A 15,033-nucleotide genomic window follows, 5' to 3' on the forward strand; every position below is an offset into this window, starting at 1 on the left:
ATGTTTCTTTTGCAATCAGTTAATGACTTGTCGAGCCGTCGAGTGGTTTTGCAAGCTCGCCCCGCAGGGCTGAAAAAAAATTCCTAATCGGGAAATCCCCTATCGGGCATTGTCCGGTTTCGCGGATTTGAGCCCCAAAATCTCGCGGATTTGAGGGCAAAAATTGGGATCCCAGGCGGACATGCTTATAGTTATAGGGGAGCTTCCCGGGTCTGATTGACGCCAAGGACACACCTTGTCAATTGATTGAATCACAATTTTAAAGCTCCGATAGAAATTTGCATTCCGAACCAACCAGGTAGGTCTATAGACTATTGTATTTGTTGTACCACAACCAACACCAACCCAACAGCGTTCATTGTACATTTCAATTCATTATATTGAAGGAGGTTATCTGGTTGAAACTTTTCACAAGCTCCGATAACCGCAAAGCTACGCGCACAACGGTGTACAAGAAGTCGAACAACGTCTTCAACTTCACGGAATGGACGGTGCCATCGAAGACGAAAAAAAGCCATTTGACGCCGAAACAGCGCAGGACGATGATGCGCAGCCTGATCCCGATGAACATTTGATGCTGAATCAGGGCTCTGGAGCTGTATGGATTGTCAAGGTGCGCTTGAGTAGACAGACCCTATCTTCACGCGCTTGAGCTGGCCCCCAGGTTCCCAAATTTTTGATGGAACGCTGGTCTGCGGTGAACGCAGAAGATGTGCATCTCGCTACGATACGCCTATACCAACTACCAGACGGGAAGCAACGCGTTGTGTTGTTCCTACCACCTAACCGAGATCCTTCCATACCACCTTCTTCTCAACCACCACCTCCGGAGAACCCCAATAGACCTACCTTTGACCCCTCCGCGTACACAACCTATACGGCTTTGGGTTCGGAACCGGATTGCTACGAACTCGATTTGGTCATTGAGGATGTTCAAAACCAGGTCGTGGTCGCCGAACGGCCCAAAGATGCCTCCACGTCTGCATTTTCATCTTCCTCCCAACCCACCCCTCCAAATAGCCGTGCGCGTACGACGATCTTGACTGGGAAAATAAAAAACGAATTCAACATGCGTCCGGCTCTTACCGCCACGTATCGCAAGCAAATGAGAGAGCGCCATAGAAAGGCCAATACACCGGCGAGGCAGATCAGGATGATTGACGAGGCTGGAGTGCCAGGTGGCAGAGGAGGTGTGAACAGACTGAGCAGTGGCGTTGGCGTGGGGTCTGGGAATGCATTTGGGGATCTTATTGTGCGTTCTTTCATCTTGATATTTTTCCTTTGTTTACATCCCACAGCGCACAAAACCAAAACCTGCCAAGGGTGCTTTCGAGCGCATGGCCCGCATGCCTCGCAATCAACTTCTCGACGCTCTTTTCTCACTGTTCCGAGAGTCTCCACGTTGGTCTATTAAACCTTTGCGGGATAAAACACAACAACCAGAGGTATACCTGAAGGAGGTGTTACAAGAAATCGCAATGCTGCATAAGAGTGGCGAATATAATGGCTTGTGGGAATTGAAGGATGTTTTCAAAGAAGAAGGAAGCGTAAGTTGTTTGCTTTTGATGGAAAGCGATTACGCTGATACTTGGCTTAGATGAAAGCGGAGAATGTGCCTCTCACAGCTGGGACCAGTGGTGATGTCAAAATGGAAGACGATGATGATGACGACGACGACGAAGACGATGATATGGAGGAAGTTTCATAGGTCATTTTTCGCATTTTATTCTATCCTATATCACCAGTGCACTTGTAAGTAATTTGTATCAACTATCACATTTCTCTTTCTGTCTGAGGCAATGCTCTCTCGGTGTTGTATGGCATGTTTCGGGCCGGGGCTCCAGGTGCATGGACGAAACACTCTCTGTTCCGGGAATCTGTTAATTTCTTCATCACCGTGAAGCTAATCTGTTCATGGCAATCATATTTTCCACTCTCGCGCATGCACCCTTTAGCACAGGCATCGATATCAGGTTTTCGTTTTCTCATGAGTTGCTGATGGCTTCTGATGCGGTGTGTACGGGTTGTACCCAAGTACGATTGTAGTTGGCCACAACGCAGTGTCCATCTTATATGGTACCCTCTTTGTTCCTTCAAGAAAACATCTATCTCTATGGAGACAATGGGGACATGTATGAGATATAAATTGGAGGTGTAGGTCGAGCTCAAATATTCATCTTCAGCTCTAACCACTTTTCGACCTCATAGAAATGCTCTCTCCTTTTCAAGAACCTGTTAAATGGGATCACACCCCTGAAAGCCTCAGCGAAGAGGCGGATGCGGCCATTGCGCGTTTCAAGCGTGCGCTGGATAACGTCGCGTCGTTAAAACCAGAAGAATGCAATTTTGAATCTGTACGTCCTTCCTAACAATCACTCTTCCTATATTTTAACAATTTTTTTCCCTTCTTTTCCAGGTCTTCGTATGTGATCGTCATATCCGACGTCGACGTTGTAATATGACTGAGGGGATTGCCCCTTGAAATTAGGTTTTCATCGAATCTGAGCAAAGCACATACAATGCAAGCATCGACGTGCTTACATTTTATCAAAACGCGTCTGGGTCCCAAGCGCTCCGAGAAGCGTCCAGCAAGGCAGATTCGCGTTCTCGGGACTTTGAGGTTGAGCGCTCCATGCGGATGGATGTGTTCAATGCAAAGATTGCTGCAGAGAAGAATATCAAGGCAGAAGAAGGGAAATGGGAGGAAATAGGCCTTGAGGGTAGAAGGCTTGTCGAAAAAATGGTAACGTTCATTTCGATTCGTGGGGTTGATTTGCTCATCAATTATCATATGCAGGTGTTGGAGGGAAAGAGGGCTGGCTTAGGCCTGCCGTCGGAAAAGCAGGATGAGCTTAAAATGCTGAAAAAAGAGTTGTCGCAAGCGACGTTGGAGTTTATGGTATTTCAATTAGCTGGCACTGGCAAAGTTCAAGTCTATGATCTGATTTTTTATTTCATCGCAACTTAATCTCATATAGAAAAACTTCAACGAAGAGAATGTACGTTTGGGATTGAGCGATGCTTCGATATGCAAATGTTACTGACCTATGCTTCTTTATAGGGCAGTATATCCTTCACTAAAGAGGAGTTGAAAGGCGTCCCTGAGGGCACGTTATCCGGGTATAGTAAACGCACCGTCACCTCTGTCAATGAATCGGGCGAGGAGATAGAGACGGAACAGTACATTGTATCGTTCAAGGGTCCCGACTATTCACCAGTAGTGAGTACCCCACAAATTTTTATACTGCGACATACCTTTTCGCTTTTAGCCTTTGCGCCTGCTGATCCCTGTTTTCAACTTGTAACAATTGTTAATTTCTAACGTTTTACCTTATATTTGTGTCAACATAGATGGGGTTCGCAGAGAACGCAGCTACGCGTAAACGGATACATGAAGCCGTTTCTTCGCGACTTGCTGTCAACGTTCCTATCATTTCTAAAATCATAAATCTCCGCCGCAAGATAGCCTTGTTACTTGGATACAAAAACTGGCGAGTATCGCTTTATACGTACAAGAGACAGTAACTAGTTCTCAACTGACTTCATAGGGCTGATTATGTCACTGACGACCGGATGATCAAGTCGGGTAAAGCCGTCGAAGAGGTCAGTCCATCGCGTGTTTTCGTTACACTTGATACTTATCTTAGTATATCTCGTCTTCAGTTTCTCGACGGCCTGGCTACGAGCCTTCTCCCCTTCGGGCAAAAGGAGCGAGATACACTTCTCGCCATAAAACAAGCCGATTATGCATCTAGAAATCTCCCGCTAGACGATGCAGAGAAAGACAAATTTTACGTGTGGGACAATGGATACTACGGTCGTTTGCACACTGAGCAAACGTTGAAGATCGACGCTCAGGCTGTGAAGGAACACTTCCCGGTAGAGAAGGTCGTGCCGGTTGTACTGGAGATTTATCAGGATATGTTCAGAGTCAAGTTTGTGCGGCTGGAAGGAGCGAGTGTGTGGCACCCAGGCGAGTTATATGTTCTGTTCTATTCTTGGCGTTTCTTTAATTCTTGTAATGTTTTCATTTTTTCCTCGTATTTGAACACTAATAGACGTTCAAGCGTATGCTGTTTGGGAGAAGGACGCTGCGGACGGTGAGACGGGATTGATTGGTTACACATATTTGGATCTATACCCCCGTCGTACGTACTTCTCGCGGTTTGTAGCCGTTCCATGTTGAACATTCCTTTTACTACTAGCTGGAAAGTTCTCGCATATAGCAGTCTGGCCTCTGGTTCCGGGACGTATTCTCCCTTCCGGGCAGCGACAGTACCCCGTAAACGCGATGCTCGCCAACCTTGCTAGTCCGAATGCGAACACTGGAGCTGCAGCATTGATGCGGCACCATGATGTTGTGATGTTCTTCCACGAAATGGGACATGTTTTCCATGATTTGATGAGTAGGACGAAATATGGCAGGTTCCATGGCACTACGTATGATCTTTTATTCCTATAAAATGCAGTGTCGTGATTGAAATTATTTCAGAGGCGCACTTGATTTTGTCGAAATGCTAGAAAATTGGTATAGTCCCATCACTTCTCTAGACTGTTGGTTCTCCTAATTGGTGATTGTTAGGTGTTGGGAACCAAAGATTTTAAAGAAAATATCAAGCCATTATCAAACGGGAGAGCCTATACCCGACGAATTGGCAGAGAGTCTTGCAAAGAGGTAAATGTCCACTGACCATTTGTTCTATTCATCTTGAAATCTCTGTACACTGCTGATTCAAAATGTGACTTCTACTTCATTAACAGCCGCCTCCAGGACCGCGGTCTGTTTTATCTTCAACAAATCTTTAATTCAAAGTATGATTTGAAAGTGCATTATGATTGTGATCAACTCGGGTGTAAGTAGAGATCTAATTCATAACTTTATTTCTTCTCAATCCTGTTCTTCTGCACTAGCCCCGGAGGCGTATACCGCCTTGTGGAATAAGATCTATGGGGAGACATTGCCCTTAGATTACGACCAGGAATGTCCTGGTCACTGCGCATTTTCGCATCTCGCTAGCGGATACGATGTGGGATATTACGGGTCTGTATCTAACCTTATCTTACCTTTATCTTTTCTCAATGTCTACTGCGACCAAAGCTATCAATACTCTCAAGTCTTTGCAGCAGATATGTATGGTGTGTAAAATGGTGGTCAAGTCTTGCAGACTGTAAAGCTGATTTTTATGCTTCATTTCTTTAGCTACTATTTTCAAGAGTGATCCATTGGACCCCTCCCGTGCCAAACTGTATCGAGAAAAGATCCTTATCCCAGGATCTACTCGTGACGAGCTCGATATTCTCGAGGTAAGAAAGTTTCGTAGCTTACTTGAAGCACACAAACTATGCTCTGTGGTCTAACATTCGATAGGAATTCTTGGGACGCCCCCCTAATAATGATGCTTTCAAGAGGCAACTATTCGGATCGACTGGGTAATTCAGATTTCAGAAAACATGTATATATCCAAAATCTTTGTTCTTTTTCGAAATGTATATCACCGCAAACGCCGCAAGGCAATGTCTATATTTGTGCACTATGTCGTGAAACCCAATCAAAAATGACGAAATTTTTACGTTTGGTCTACCGATGTTCATAAATTCAACATTTACACAACTCGAGCTAGAACCAACGATCCGGGGTCTACGCAGTGACTTCAAAAACGCCGACAACGGTGTCCTGGTATGTTTTCTAAATTGCAGAACACTTTATAGTTTATACAGTTGCATGACAAGCATACGTACATGTTCTGGTCTCTTTTTTGGTGCCAATGATTTTCCCAACTCAGCAGAATTTACTTAGTGAGTTCAATGGTGATGAAGTTATGATCTTTGTGTTTTTCAATATCTTGACGGTGGCGGTAGCCTATATCCAGAGTGGCCAAGTTGCTCAATAATTTGAATTGGGAACCTCAATATCTGGAACACGAAGCCTTGCTGAACGACTTTTCTTTGCGCCGATGGCACGGGCCTGAGATCGTTGATTTTAATTTGACGCTAGTGCAGCTTCTGGCTTCAAACGCTTAATGTCAGCTGTTACGACATCCGAAGCACTATAACGGCGAAAATTTCAACATACAACTCATATAAAGTATGAGTCCCTCAGTCAAGTGCGTCCTTAGAGTATCTTCTCGAAGTTACCGCCCACCTCCCACTGTCTTTTCTCCTGCTCAAAACCAGTCACTCTTTTACCCATCCAATCATATCATCTAAAATGTTCAAACTCACTATCGCATTCGTCTCTATTGTCCTCTTCCACGGCGTGTTCGCCGCACCGGTTCTCCTCACCACTGCAAATTCTGAGGCTACTCACGCCGCGATTAGAAACCGTATGCAAACAATCAGTGTCTTTGCGAGATAACTGACATATTATGGCGCTGTTCCAGGTGGCCTCTTGGGTGGCATTGATGCTGGCACCATCTTCGAGGATCTCGACCCCGAGCCCAGACAAGAACCTGGACTTCTCGGTTCGTCCGTTGGATCCCTGCCTCCCACCTCTGGTGCTCCTGTCGCCACAACCAGGCGCAGAGCAGTTTCAGTTGCGGGGGCCTTCGATAACTTTTTAAACAACCTCCTCGGTGGCACACAGGACCAGGGCTCTTCTCAGAGGAGGGAAGACGCTCTGCCTTTCTCTTTCGATGGGCTAACCGCTGCGCTTGGTGGCTCTACTCCTAGCAATGTCGAGTCCCCGTCGAAGAGACAACTTTTGGGTGATCTTGTCGATGATGGTCAATTGGATAACTTGCTTGGTCGACAGATTCTCGGTCCCGTCGTTGCTGAAGCTGGTGAACTTGTCGGCCAGGAATTGACACCTCCTGCTGGTGAGGATAGGCGCGCACTTGTCGATACTCTCACAGATGCTTCGGATGAGGACAACGGTGATGACGAAGATGGAGACAACGACGACGACGACGACAATGGGGAAGACGATGGTGGAGACGACGCCGGCAATGACGGTGACGATGGTGCCCAAAATGGTGACGACAATGGTGAAGATGGCTCAGACGTTGATAGTCGAAGCAATGCCGCCTTGCCAGTCGTCCCTGGCTTCGAGACCTCTGGTTCTCCGATTACCAACTTGTAAAAGTATGGATTGGATTGGTGTATAGTCATATACTGGTGCCACGACAGTTTCGTGTAGATATTATTGCGTCCAATATCTACTTCACATTCTTTACTTGTGCTTTAGTTTCAATGCTTTTTATCTGCGTTTATTTTCTCTATTTCACTCATGTTTATTCATATTGACTGGGAATGTAACCTGTAATTAAAATCTAATCGTGTTGTTATGTTTAACATTGGATTCAATTGAATTACTTACATGATTTTGTTTTGATTGTCACAATTTAAAACACTCGTATTGGGCTCTCTACCGGGGCTTCATGCTGATTCTTGGTTTTGGAACTTTTGGAAGTTGGTCGTTAGCATGAAAGTGAACCCCTGCTGAGCCCCTATTTATCCCGTGACCATGACCAAATCTTCAAGGGCAAACACACAGAAGTCTTTTTGTACTCGAACAACATCGACTTGTATCACTTTGTAACTATACGCTACCTGGGTGACGCTCTGTTACCTGAATAAGAGGGCCCAGCAGTTCCGCCTTTAATTCTTACGTTTAGATGGGGGCCAGGAGATGGGGGGCTCGTAACGGAGTTTTTTCCGGATTTTTTGTGGGTGGCATTAGATTGGCAGGTTTTTCATCTGACCTTCCCTATATCTCGCAGGAACAACGAATACACTAATTGGATGCTATGGACAAAGCTTAGCGTTTCCATTTAACTCTTCATTCTCGTGCTTTTTATGCTTGCCTCGAGTATCAACCTGCGTTCGTGGAGAAAAACGCCGGGAGTAGACTCAAATTCGCGTATTGGTCCCTTACAACCCGATTGCAGCTACGCTTAGTTTCAACACTAAATCGCTCTTTCCTTCCTCCAATTGGAGAGGACCATCCTTTACAATACAGTGGCGCGTCAGGTTCATCTTCTCGCGTGATGTGTTACCAAACTAATCTACACTGCGCATTCCTGATGAGGAGTATAACGTTCTGAATCCACCACCCTAGAGGAACCTATTCGGATGTCTATCTTTCTACAAAATGTTCTCAAACTGTTTGTTTGTGAGTTGCCACTCTTTTCCCTCTGGTTCTTGTCTCCGCTTTCTCTGTGTCCTCACCTCAGACAGTGCGTTAGTATGCTTTTTGAACGTCGTTCTTCTCTTCCGCGGAGGGCAATGGTAGCGGGTCAGTATGCGCGTTAGGCTGTCAAACTGATCCGACCCTGGTCTACAATTCATTATGTACATATGCTCGCAGATCATGTTGCCTACGCTATCAGTGAACCGAAGTAGCTCCACCCGTCGGCAAGGAGGCTAGCCGAGGATGTATAACAATCCTTCACCAACTCTCTGCCTTGCATTTACTCACTATGTCCAGGCATCTACCTCAGGAGCTTAACGATGAAATCATGCATTACCTCTGGGACGACACTTTGGCGCTAAAATCATGTTCACTTGCCTGCCGGTCGTTCCGCAAAATATGCCAAAGGTTCTTGTTTTCGAGCATCGTTATCTACCCACCGTCGTACAGAAAACAATGGATATCCACCGCGTTTCAAGATCTTCTGGAATCCTCACCTCACCTCGCACAATATGTACGATATCTGAATGTAATCGACCGCCATACTGCACCCAAGGTTTCCGACGAATGGTTGTCGAGAGACACGGCTCTCGTTGCTTGTCTACCGCAACTCCTAAACCTCCGGGGTTTGGTCATACAATATCAAAAATATTACTACTACAACATCCCAGGCGTCTGGTCGCAAATGATGCGTTCTGGATTGGTTGCTGCCATATACGAGGTTATGCACCTGCCGAAATTCAGATTTTTAGATTTGACGGGATTTCCACTTGACCTGGTGAAGTACTGCCCGAACCTACGCCACCTCGCCGTCGACGACCCAATATTAATCAAAGTCAATTTGGGACACATTGACAATACCACATTCCAAAAAATCCAGCTGGAATCGCTTGAGGTATTCGCTCACGAGATATATTCCCTGCAGATTATTCCAGACGCGGACACATTTGACTACAAATATCCTGAGGCGTTCGTGAAGCTCTGCAACGAAAGTATTGATATCACCCAGCTGAAACGGCTGCACGCAAGCGCTGAAGGGTGCAGTCAGGCGGGCGGACATGGATTGCTCGCGTACATCATGCACGCATGCGCAGAGTCTCTCCAGGAACTCGTATTCTCTCCTTCGAACGGCAGTGAGTAGGTGGCTTCTCACCTTTATTTCTACAGCGGCTTCTTGACCAGCCACATTTTTTTGTTGTTTTTTATTTTCGTTTACGTGTAGTTTCGTGGGGAGGCGAAAAAACAGAAACGATCGACTGGGGTGCGATGACCGCGCTCCGCAAGCTCGACGTGAGCTTCACCTGGGAAGGCTCCGACGGCGGGTACGATTACACTGGTCCATGGCCCTGGTTCCTAAGCGTCTGCGGACAACTCTTCCCGCCTAACGTTGCCTCCACGCTCGAACAGTTTAATCTACACATTAAATACGACGTGGAGGACAACGACCCGTCCCTTGGACTCGGACCAATCCCCGACGCTACGTTCTCAGGTTCCTCTGAGTCGCCGGTTGGGCACTCGGATGACAATTGGCGCGTGCTGCTCGATATACTGGGCGACCGCAAGCGCCTCCCACGCTTATATAAAGTTGATATCCAGCTTTCGGCGTACGGGAAGGACATGAGCCAGCGGATTTCGACAGGACTTTCACAATTGATCAGAAACATGCCGTCCGTGCAGCCCACTTTATCTGTCACTGTCCTAGAAGGCATGTGTTGACGACACTCTCCTATGAATACTTGCGTTCAATGTGCTCATTGCCTTAGCACCTATAGACATATACCAGAACGACAGATTCCCTGGTCTGCCTCCACTTGCTGACCCAGAATGGACCAAAACCTTTTTCAGGACGTGGTGGTAATGGAATCTAGCATTCTGTTAAATCCGTCAACCTATCGAGTCCCCAAATTCTCAACAAACGATCATCAACAGAGTTGGGGATGGATATGTATTGGAAAAATGACAGAAATGTAAAAACACCTTTTTCTAAAATACATGCAAGCGCTAGTGAGAGTAGTTGAAAGAACCTAGCTAGTCAAAAACGAGGAAAGAAAAGAAACAATCTCGAAAGCAACTCCAAGCTCGAATGCATCGCTGTTCTTTTCAGCTATAAGAGTAAGAGGAGAAGGGAGAAGGGACCGACTTAATCTATATATGTGTGTATGATAAGTACGTTATGTATGATGCTGCATTGCGTTAATAATTGTGGAGGATGGGGGATGAGGGTTGTTGTTGTTTGTACTTTGATAGGTAACTCGTATACTTATGCTTATGCAAATGAAGTCAAAAGGACATTAAAATCACAAAAGAAGAAAGAAAGAAAAGGTAGAAACACACAAAAAATGAAGCATCCTCGCCACACAACTCAAAAAGAAAAAAACCCTCTCTCTCACCTAACTTATCACTCAACCGGTAGCGTATCCTTCCACCGCTCCGTAATTTCGGCGCCCTTAAATACTTCATGCAGTACCTCATTGACACTCTCCACATACACGAATCGGATCCCAGTCTTGACGCTCTCGGGCACGTTCTCCTCGATATCCGCACGGTTCGCCGCGGGGGCTAGGATCGTCGTTATTCCTGCCCGATGAGCTGCGAGGATCTTCTCTTTGAGGCCACCAACAGGAAGGACCTGACCGACGAGCGATATCTCTCCCGTCATAGCTAGAAATCAAACAAAAATATAAATCTTTAGCGAAAAAAACTAGGATTAATCATGAAATTACACACCGATGTCAGGATTGATCTTCGTTTTGGTGAACAACGACACGAAAGCCGAAAGGATAGCTGTTCCTGCACTGGGGCCCTCTTTGCCAATGCTGCCTTCTGGCATGTGTACATGCACATCCCTATCCGTCAAGAATTGTTCGTCGACCGACTGCGTGATACCCAGGTCATACGCGTGCGCGCGCACCCAACTCAAACCGATCTGCGCGCTCTCGCGGATAACTTCACCGAGTTTTCCAGTTAACTGGAGAGCACCTTTGCCTGGCATACTCTGAAATTATCACACACAAAAAACGTAAGTTTCCTGCATTCTCCATAAATCAGTAAACGAGAAATGAGATAACATACCATAGCCTCGATAGGCATAACAGCCCCACTTCCATTGCCCAGATATCCCAATCCTGTACTAACACCAGGAGGCGGCGGCTTCGCGTACATGCGATCCTTCTGGTACACCGGCGGGCCCACATACTCCTTCAAATTTTCAGGGGTGATGCGCACGTGCACATCGGGTGGGATGTGCATCGGGCGACGTTCGGTCGTGGTCACCGGAATCTCTTCTGGCGTCGCGGAGGTCGAAGGAGAAGAAGAGGATGAGGGTGAGGGATGAGGCTTGTCGGCGTCGGGCTCGTTCGGCGGGGGTTCTTGAGATGGGACGGTTTCAACGGGCGGCGGTACAGTTTCGGGTTCGGTAACGGCAGGCTTATCCTCTGTAGGCTTGGTCTCATCGGCAGCTGTGGTGCTAGTGGCGTCAGCAGCACCAGCGGGCGCTGGTGGCTCAGGCAGCTTCTCCTCTCCCAGATCCTGCACAAGCTTCAATGCCGCCTTCCTATATATCTATTTTGTTTTTTGTGAAAAAATAAGTCGAATGCCTAAATCCAGAAAAACTATGACGCACCTTCTCAATACACTTCTTCAAATTCCTCACCCCGCTCTCTCTACAATAATATCTAATCAAGACATCTACCGCCTCATCCTCAACCTGCACATCTACGTCCCCAAGACCACTAGCAACCTTTGCCTGAGGCCCGAGGTACCGCTGGGCGATGACAGCTTTCTCCTCGGAGACGTAGCCGGAAACCTCGAGCACTTCCATGCGGTCGAGTAATGGCGCGGGGATGGTGTCGAGGTTGTTAGCGGTACATACGAAGAGGACGCGCGAAAGGTCAACGGGAACGTCCATGCTAATATTACGTGTCAGTAAAGTAGAGGAGACGGACTGCACTGTCGCTCACTAATGGTCCAAGAAGCTGTTATTCTGTTCCGGGTCCAACATCTCCAGAAGTGCACTCGCGGGATCTCCATTGATGCCTCGTCCAATCTTGTCAACTTCGTCGATGAGCACGAGCGGGTTCTCAGTTTCTACGCGTTTGAGTGCTTGGATGATCTTGCCTGGCAATGCGCTGAACAAGTAAAGATGAGCCCTCCGCGAAACTGCAAAGAACAGCAAACACGTACCCAACATATGTCCTCCGATGCCCCTTAATCTCCGCCACATCCGTCAAGCCTCCCACACTGAACCTGAAGAATTGCCTGCCCAACGCCCGCGCAATACTCTTCCCGATACTCGTCTTACCCACACCGGGAGGTCCAACGAGGCAGATAATCTTGCCTTGCACGGTACCGCGTAGCTTGCCGACGGCGAGGAACTCGAGAATGCGCGATTTGATGTCGGAGAGACCGTAGTGGTCTTCGTTGAGTACGGCTTGCGCATGTGGGAGGGAGTAGTTCTCCGGTGTATGACGGCCCCATGGAATCTGTTCAAGGATTAGAGTAGTCATTAGATAGAAAGGAAACACGCACTTGTGTCAACCAGTCAAGATAATTTCTCGTTACATTGGCCTCGCTTGCAGCTGGCTCAAGTCCCTGCAGCTTGGCCAGCTCTTCCTCGAACACCTTGCGCACACCGTCAGGCATCTTCAGCGCCGCCGCACGCTCTCTGAATTTCTCAATCAACTTGTCCTTCCCATCACTTTCCATGCCCAGTTCCTTCTTGATACCTTTGAGTTGCTCCATCAAGTAATACTCCCGCTGGCGCTTCGCAATCTTGCTATCCACGTCCCTCGAAAGCTTGCTCTGCAACTGCGCATTGATCAGCTCCTTTTTCAGCACCAACAGCGCCTTTCGCAGCCGCTCATCCACGACCAGCGACTCGAGCACATCCTGCAGCTCCTGCACCTCGCCTGTCGACACCGCCGCCGCAAAGTCCGCAAGCTTGTCTGGCTCGTCAAACACGTTCGCGGCGACCTGGTTGATCGAAAAATTGGTGATCTGGTCGCGGAAGAGCGGGTTCAGCTGCGCAATATCCTTGAACACGGACACAATCTCGGACATGAACGCGCGTATGTACTGGTCATCCTTGTTGTACGGCTGTGTGTGCAGATTCTCCACGTTCACAATCGACACGTCGTGTTTGTGCAAGAATGCGGTTTGTACTGGGCCTGAGTGAATATATAAGTGTAAAACTAAATGCAAAGTGAACCAACTTGCCTTGATCGACTTTATCCTGTTTAGACGGCGGTGGTGTAGGCGGTGGCGTTGGTGGTTCCACAGTCTGCGGCTCCTCCTGCTGCTCAACTTCCTCTATGCGTGCACCACCAGCCTTGACCAATTCCGTAATTTTGATCCTTCGATGCGGATACAACACCGCAGTCAGACCTTCCTCCTTGTCCTCCTCACCACGTCCTGCAGCCGCAAAGACGCTAGTGATCTGCGCAAACACCCCGACCGAATGCACCGAATTGATGTCCGTGATGACGTCGCTGTCCGTATTCTCGTCCTTGAGCAGGAACGCGCCGAGATATGGCTGCCCACGCTTCATCATCTCCTTGATAGCAGATACCACAGCGGGGTTGCGGATCACCACTGCCTTGTAAAAGCCGGGGAAAAGGGGGCGGCGCGCAATGGGCAGCGCGAGCATCTGCGGGTACAGTTCCGGCACCGACTGCTTCGCTATTGAACCTGGGGCACCTGGGGGCGGGGACGAGGAGGAAGACGGGGCATCATGTGAAGCCGATGAGGGCTGGTTCGAAGACGAGGGTGAAGACGGAGCGGGAGGTTTCGTGTCAGGCTCTTCTGGTTGTTCTTTCCCTCCATCCTCCTTCTCTCCCTCCTCAGGTGATGTCGGGGGCGTTTCTTGTGGTGTCTTGGGGTTCACCCATCGTGGAGACTTCAGGGCCGAAGGATTCCTCACGAAAAGCGCAGACGAAACAGAAAACGGGCGTTGGATATAACCCGCTCGTGGTGGCAGCCCGTAGCGAAGAGCCGGGACCGACCGGAAGAGGGCGAAGCGGCTCATGAATCTGCGCCAGGCCGCACCAAGTGTTCAGCAAAGTGTCGACGGCGACGAAGAAAATGCGTCTTCGTCGTCCTATGTGATGTGCAGCGTCGTGTGGAAGAAAAGTTTTGGGTAGCAGGCACGGCACCGGCGTTGATGACGCAGCCCCCATACGACTTACAAAGCTTCCAAATCAAGTTCGGCTTTCTCTCGGCTTTCTCATCCCCGAGATTAAGCGCCTGCTCGGCGACATATCAGTGAAGAATTTCGCTTGATTTCGTTAGATTGGGGGAGAAGAGGTAAGTAGACGAGATCCTCCAAAACTCGTCTCTTCGACGGTGACTCGACATTGCTAGGAATAGTGCCGCCAAGCGTGGCGGTTAGTGCATCCACTGAAAGAGAGAGGCAGAGTCTCTTCCCTCCTCTGAGAAGAGCCCTGGTCCTGTGTGCCAGCTTGCAGCGACAGAAGCATCGAAGGTGTGCGGCAAGGGTCCAACGGACGAACCGAGAAGTTTAGGTTTTAGCGTCAAAATATGTCAGTTATCTGGCGAAGACACTGATGGCTTGCATACGTTTTGTAATCTCAGCGTTTGCAGCCCGAGAATTTGCAGCGGTGAGGAGAACCGTGGAAGAGGACAATAGAGACGAATGTAACTGTATGTTTCGTTTTTGGGGTACATACACACGAGGCTTGGTCTGAGCAGACTCGGAACACCATTGAACGGCAACAGCTACTCGTCAGGATATTCTCTTGCGTATTAGTGACTGACCAGGGATTGCCTCGGCGACCTCTTGAAATAAAAACGATCCACGGCCTTTGTGTTCTGTCGCACTTTTCAGGAGAAAGAATTGTGAGTCGAAATTCGAATATGTTTTCGATTTGACTTCGATAATTTTTCTCTCA

The 15,033-nt window shown here is 48.0% G+C and overlaps 5 protein-coding genes across 5 annotated transcripts; 4 read left to right on the forward strand and 1 right to left on the reverse strand.

Annotated features, from left to right (window-relative positions):
• Positions 1-484: 484 nt before the first annotated feature.
• JR316_0005602 (Transcription initiation factor IIF subunit beta) lies at positions 485-1,708 on the forward strand (the record flags this gene model as incomplete). The annotated part of the gene is made up of 4 exons (XM_047891359.1): positions 485-613; positions 665-1,252; positions 1,299-1,547; positions 1,598-1,708. 4 exons carry the CDS (start codon positions 485-487, stop codon positions 1,706-1,708), a joined length of 1,077 nt encoding a protein of 358 aa, XP_047748708.1.
• A 502-nt stretch (positions 1,709-2,210) lies between these two features.
• Positions 2,211-5,434, forward strand: JR316_0005603 (Thimet oligopeptidase; the record flags this gene model as incomplete). Its single annotated transcript, XM_047891360.1, has 17 exons — positions 2,211-2,354; positions 2,417-2,422; positions 2,489-2,743; positions 2,798-2,899; positions 2,979-2,999; positions 3,062-3,220; positions 3,352-3,491; positions 3,549-3,603; positions 3,664-3,973; positions 4,059-4,148; positions 4,206-4,440; positions 4,583-4,675; positions 4,762-4,853; positions 4,912-5,041; positions 5,099-5,136; positions 5,201-5,304; positions 5,369-5,434. The coding sequence occupies 17 exons, from the start codon at positions 2,211-2,213 to the stop codon at positions 5,432-5,434; spliced, it is 2,040 nt and encodes a 679-aa protein (XP_047748709.1).
• Positions 5,435-6,208: 774 nt separating this feature from the next.
• Positions 6,209-7,078, forward strand: JR316_0005604 (uncharacterized protein; the record flags this gene model as incomplete). The annotated part of the gene is made up of 2 exons (XM_047891361.1): positions 6,209-6,323; positions 6,381-7,078. 2 exons carry the CDS (start codon positions 6,209-6,211, stop codon positions 7,076-7,078), a joined length of 813 nt encoding a protein of 270 aa, XP_047748710.1.
• Positions 7,079-8,417: 1,339 nt separating this feature from the next.
• JR316_0005605 (uncharacterized protein) lies at positions 8,418-9,844 on the forward strand (the record flags this gene model as incomplete). The annotated part of the gene is made up of 2 exons (XM_047891362.1): positions 8,418-9,261; positions 9,351-9,844. 2 exons carry the CDS (start codon positions 8,418-8,420, stop codon positions 9,842-9,844), a joined length of 1,338 nt encoding a protein of 445 aa, XP_047748711.1.
• Positions 9,845-10,526: 682 nt separating this feature from the next.
• Positions 10,527-14,150, reverse strand: JR316_0005606 (ATP-dependent Lon protease pim1; the record flags this gene model as incomplete). The annotated part of the gene is made up of 8 exons (XM_047891363.1): positions 10,527-10,789; positions 10,856-11,123; positions 11,201-11,689; positions 11,751-12,036; positions 12,088-12,255; positions 12,311-12,609; positions 12,656-13,293; positions 13,319-14,150. 8 exons carry the CDS (start codon positions 14,148-14,150, stop codon positions 10,527-10,529), a joined length of 3,243 nt encoding a protein of 1,080 aa, XP_047748712.1.
• Positions 14,151-15,033: the final 883 nt, after the last annotated feature.

This window comes from Psilocybe cubensis, chromosome 5 (assembly GCF_017499595.1).
Source record: "Psilocybe cubensis strain MGC-MH-2018 chromosome 5, whole genome shotgun sequence".
NCBI classification, from domain to species: Eukaryota; Fungi; Basidiomycota; class Agaricomycetes; order Agaricales; family Agrocybaceae; genus Psilocybe; species Psilocybe cubensis.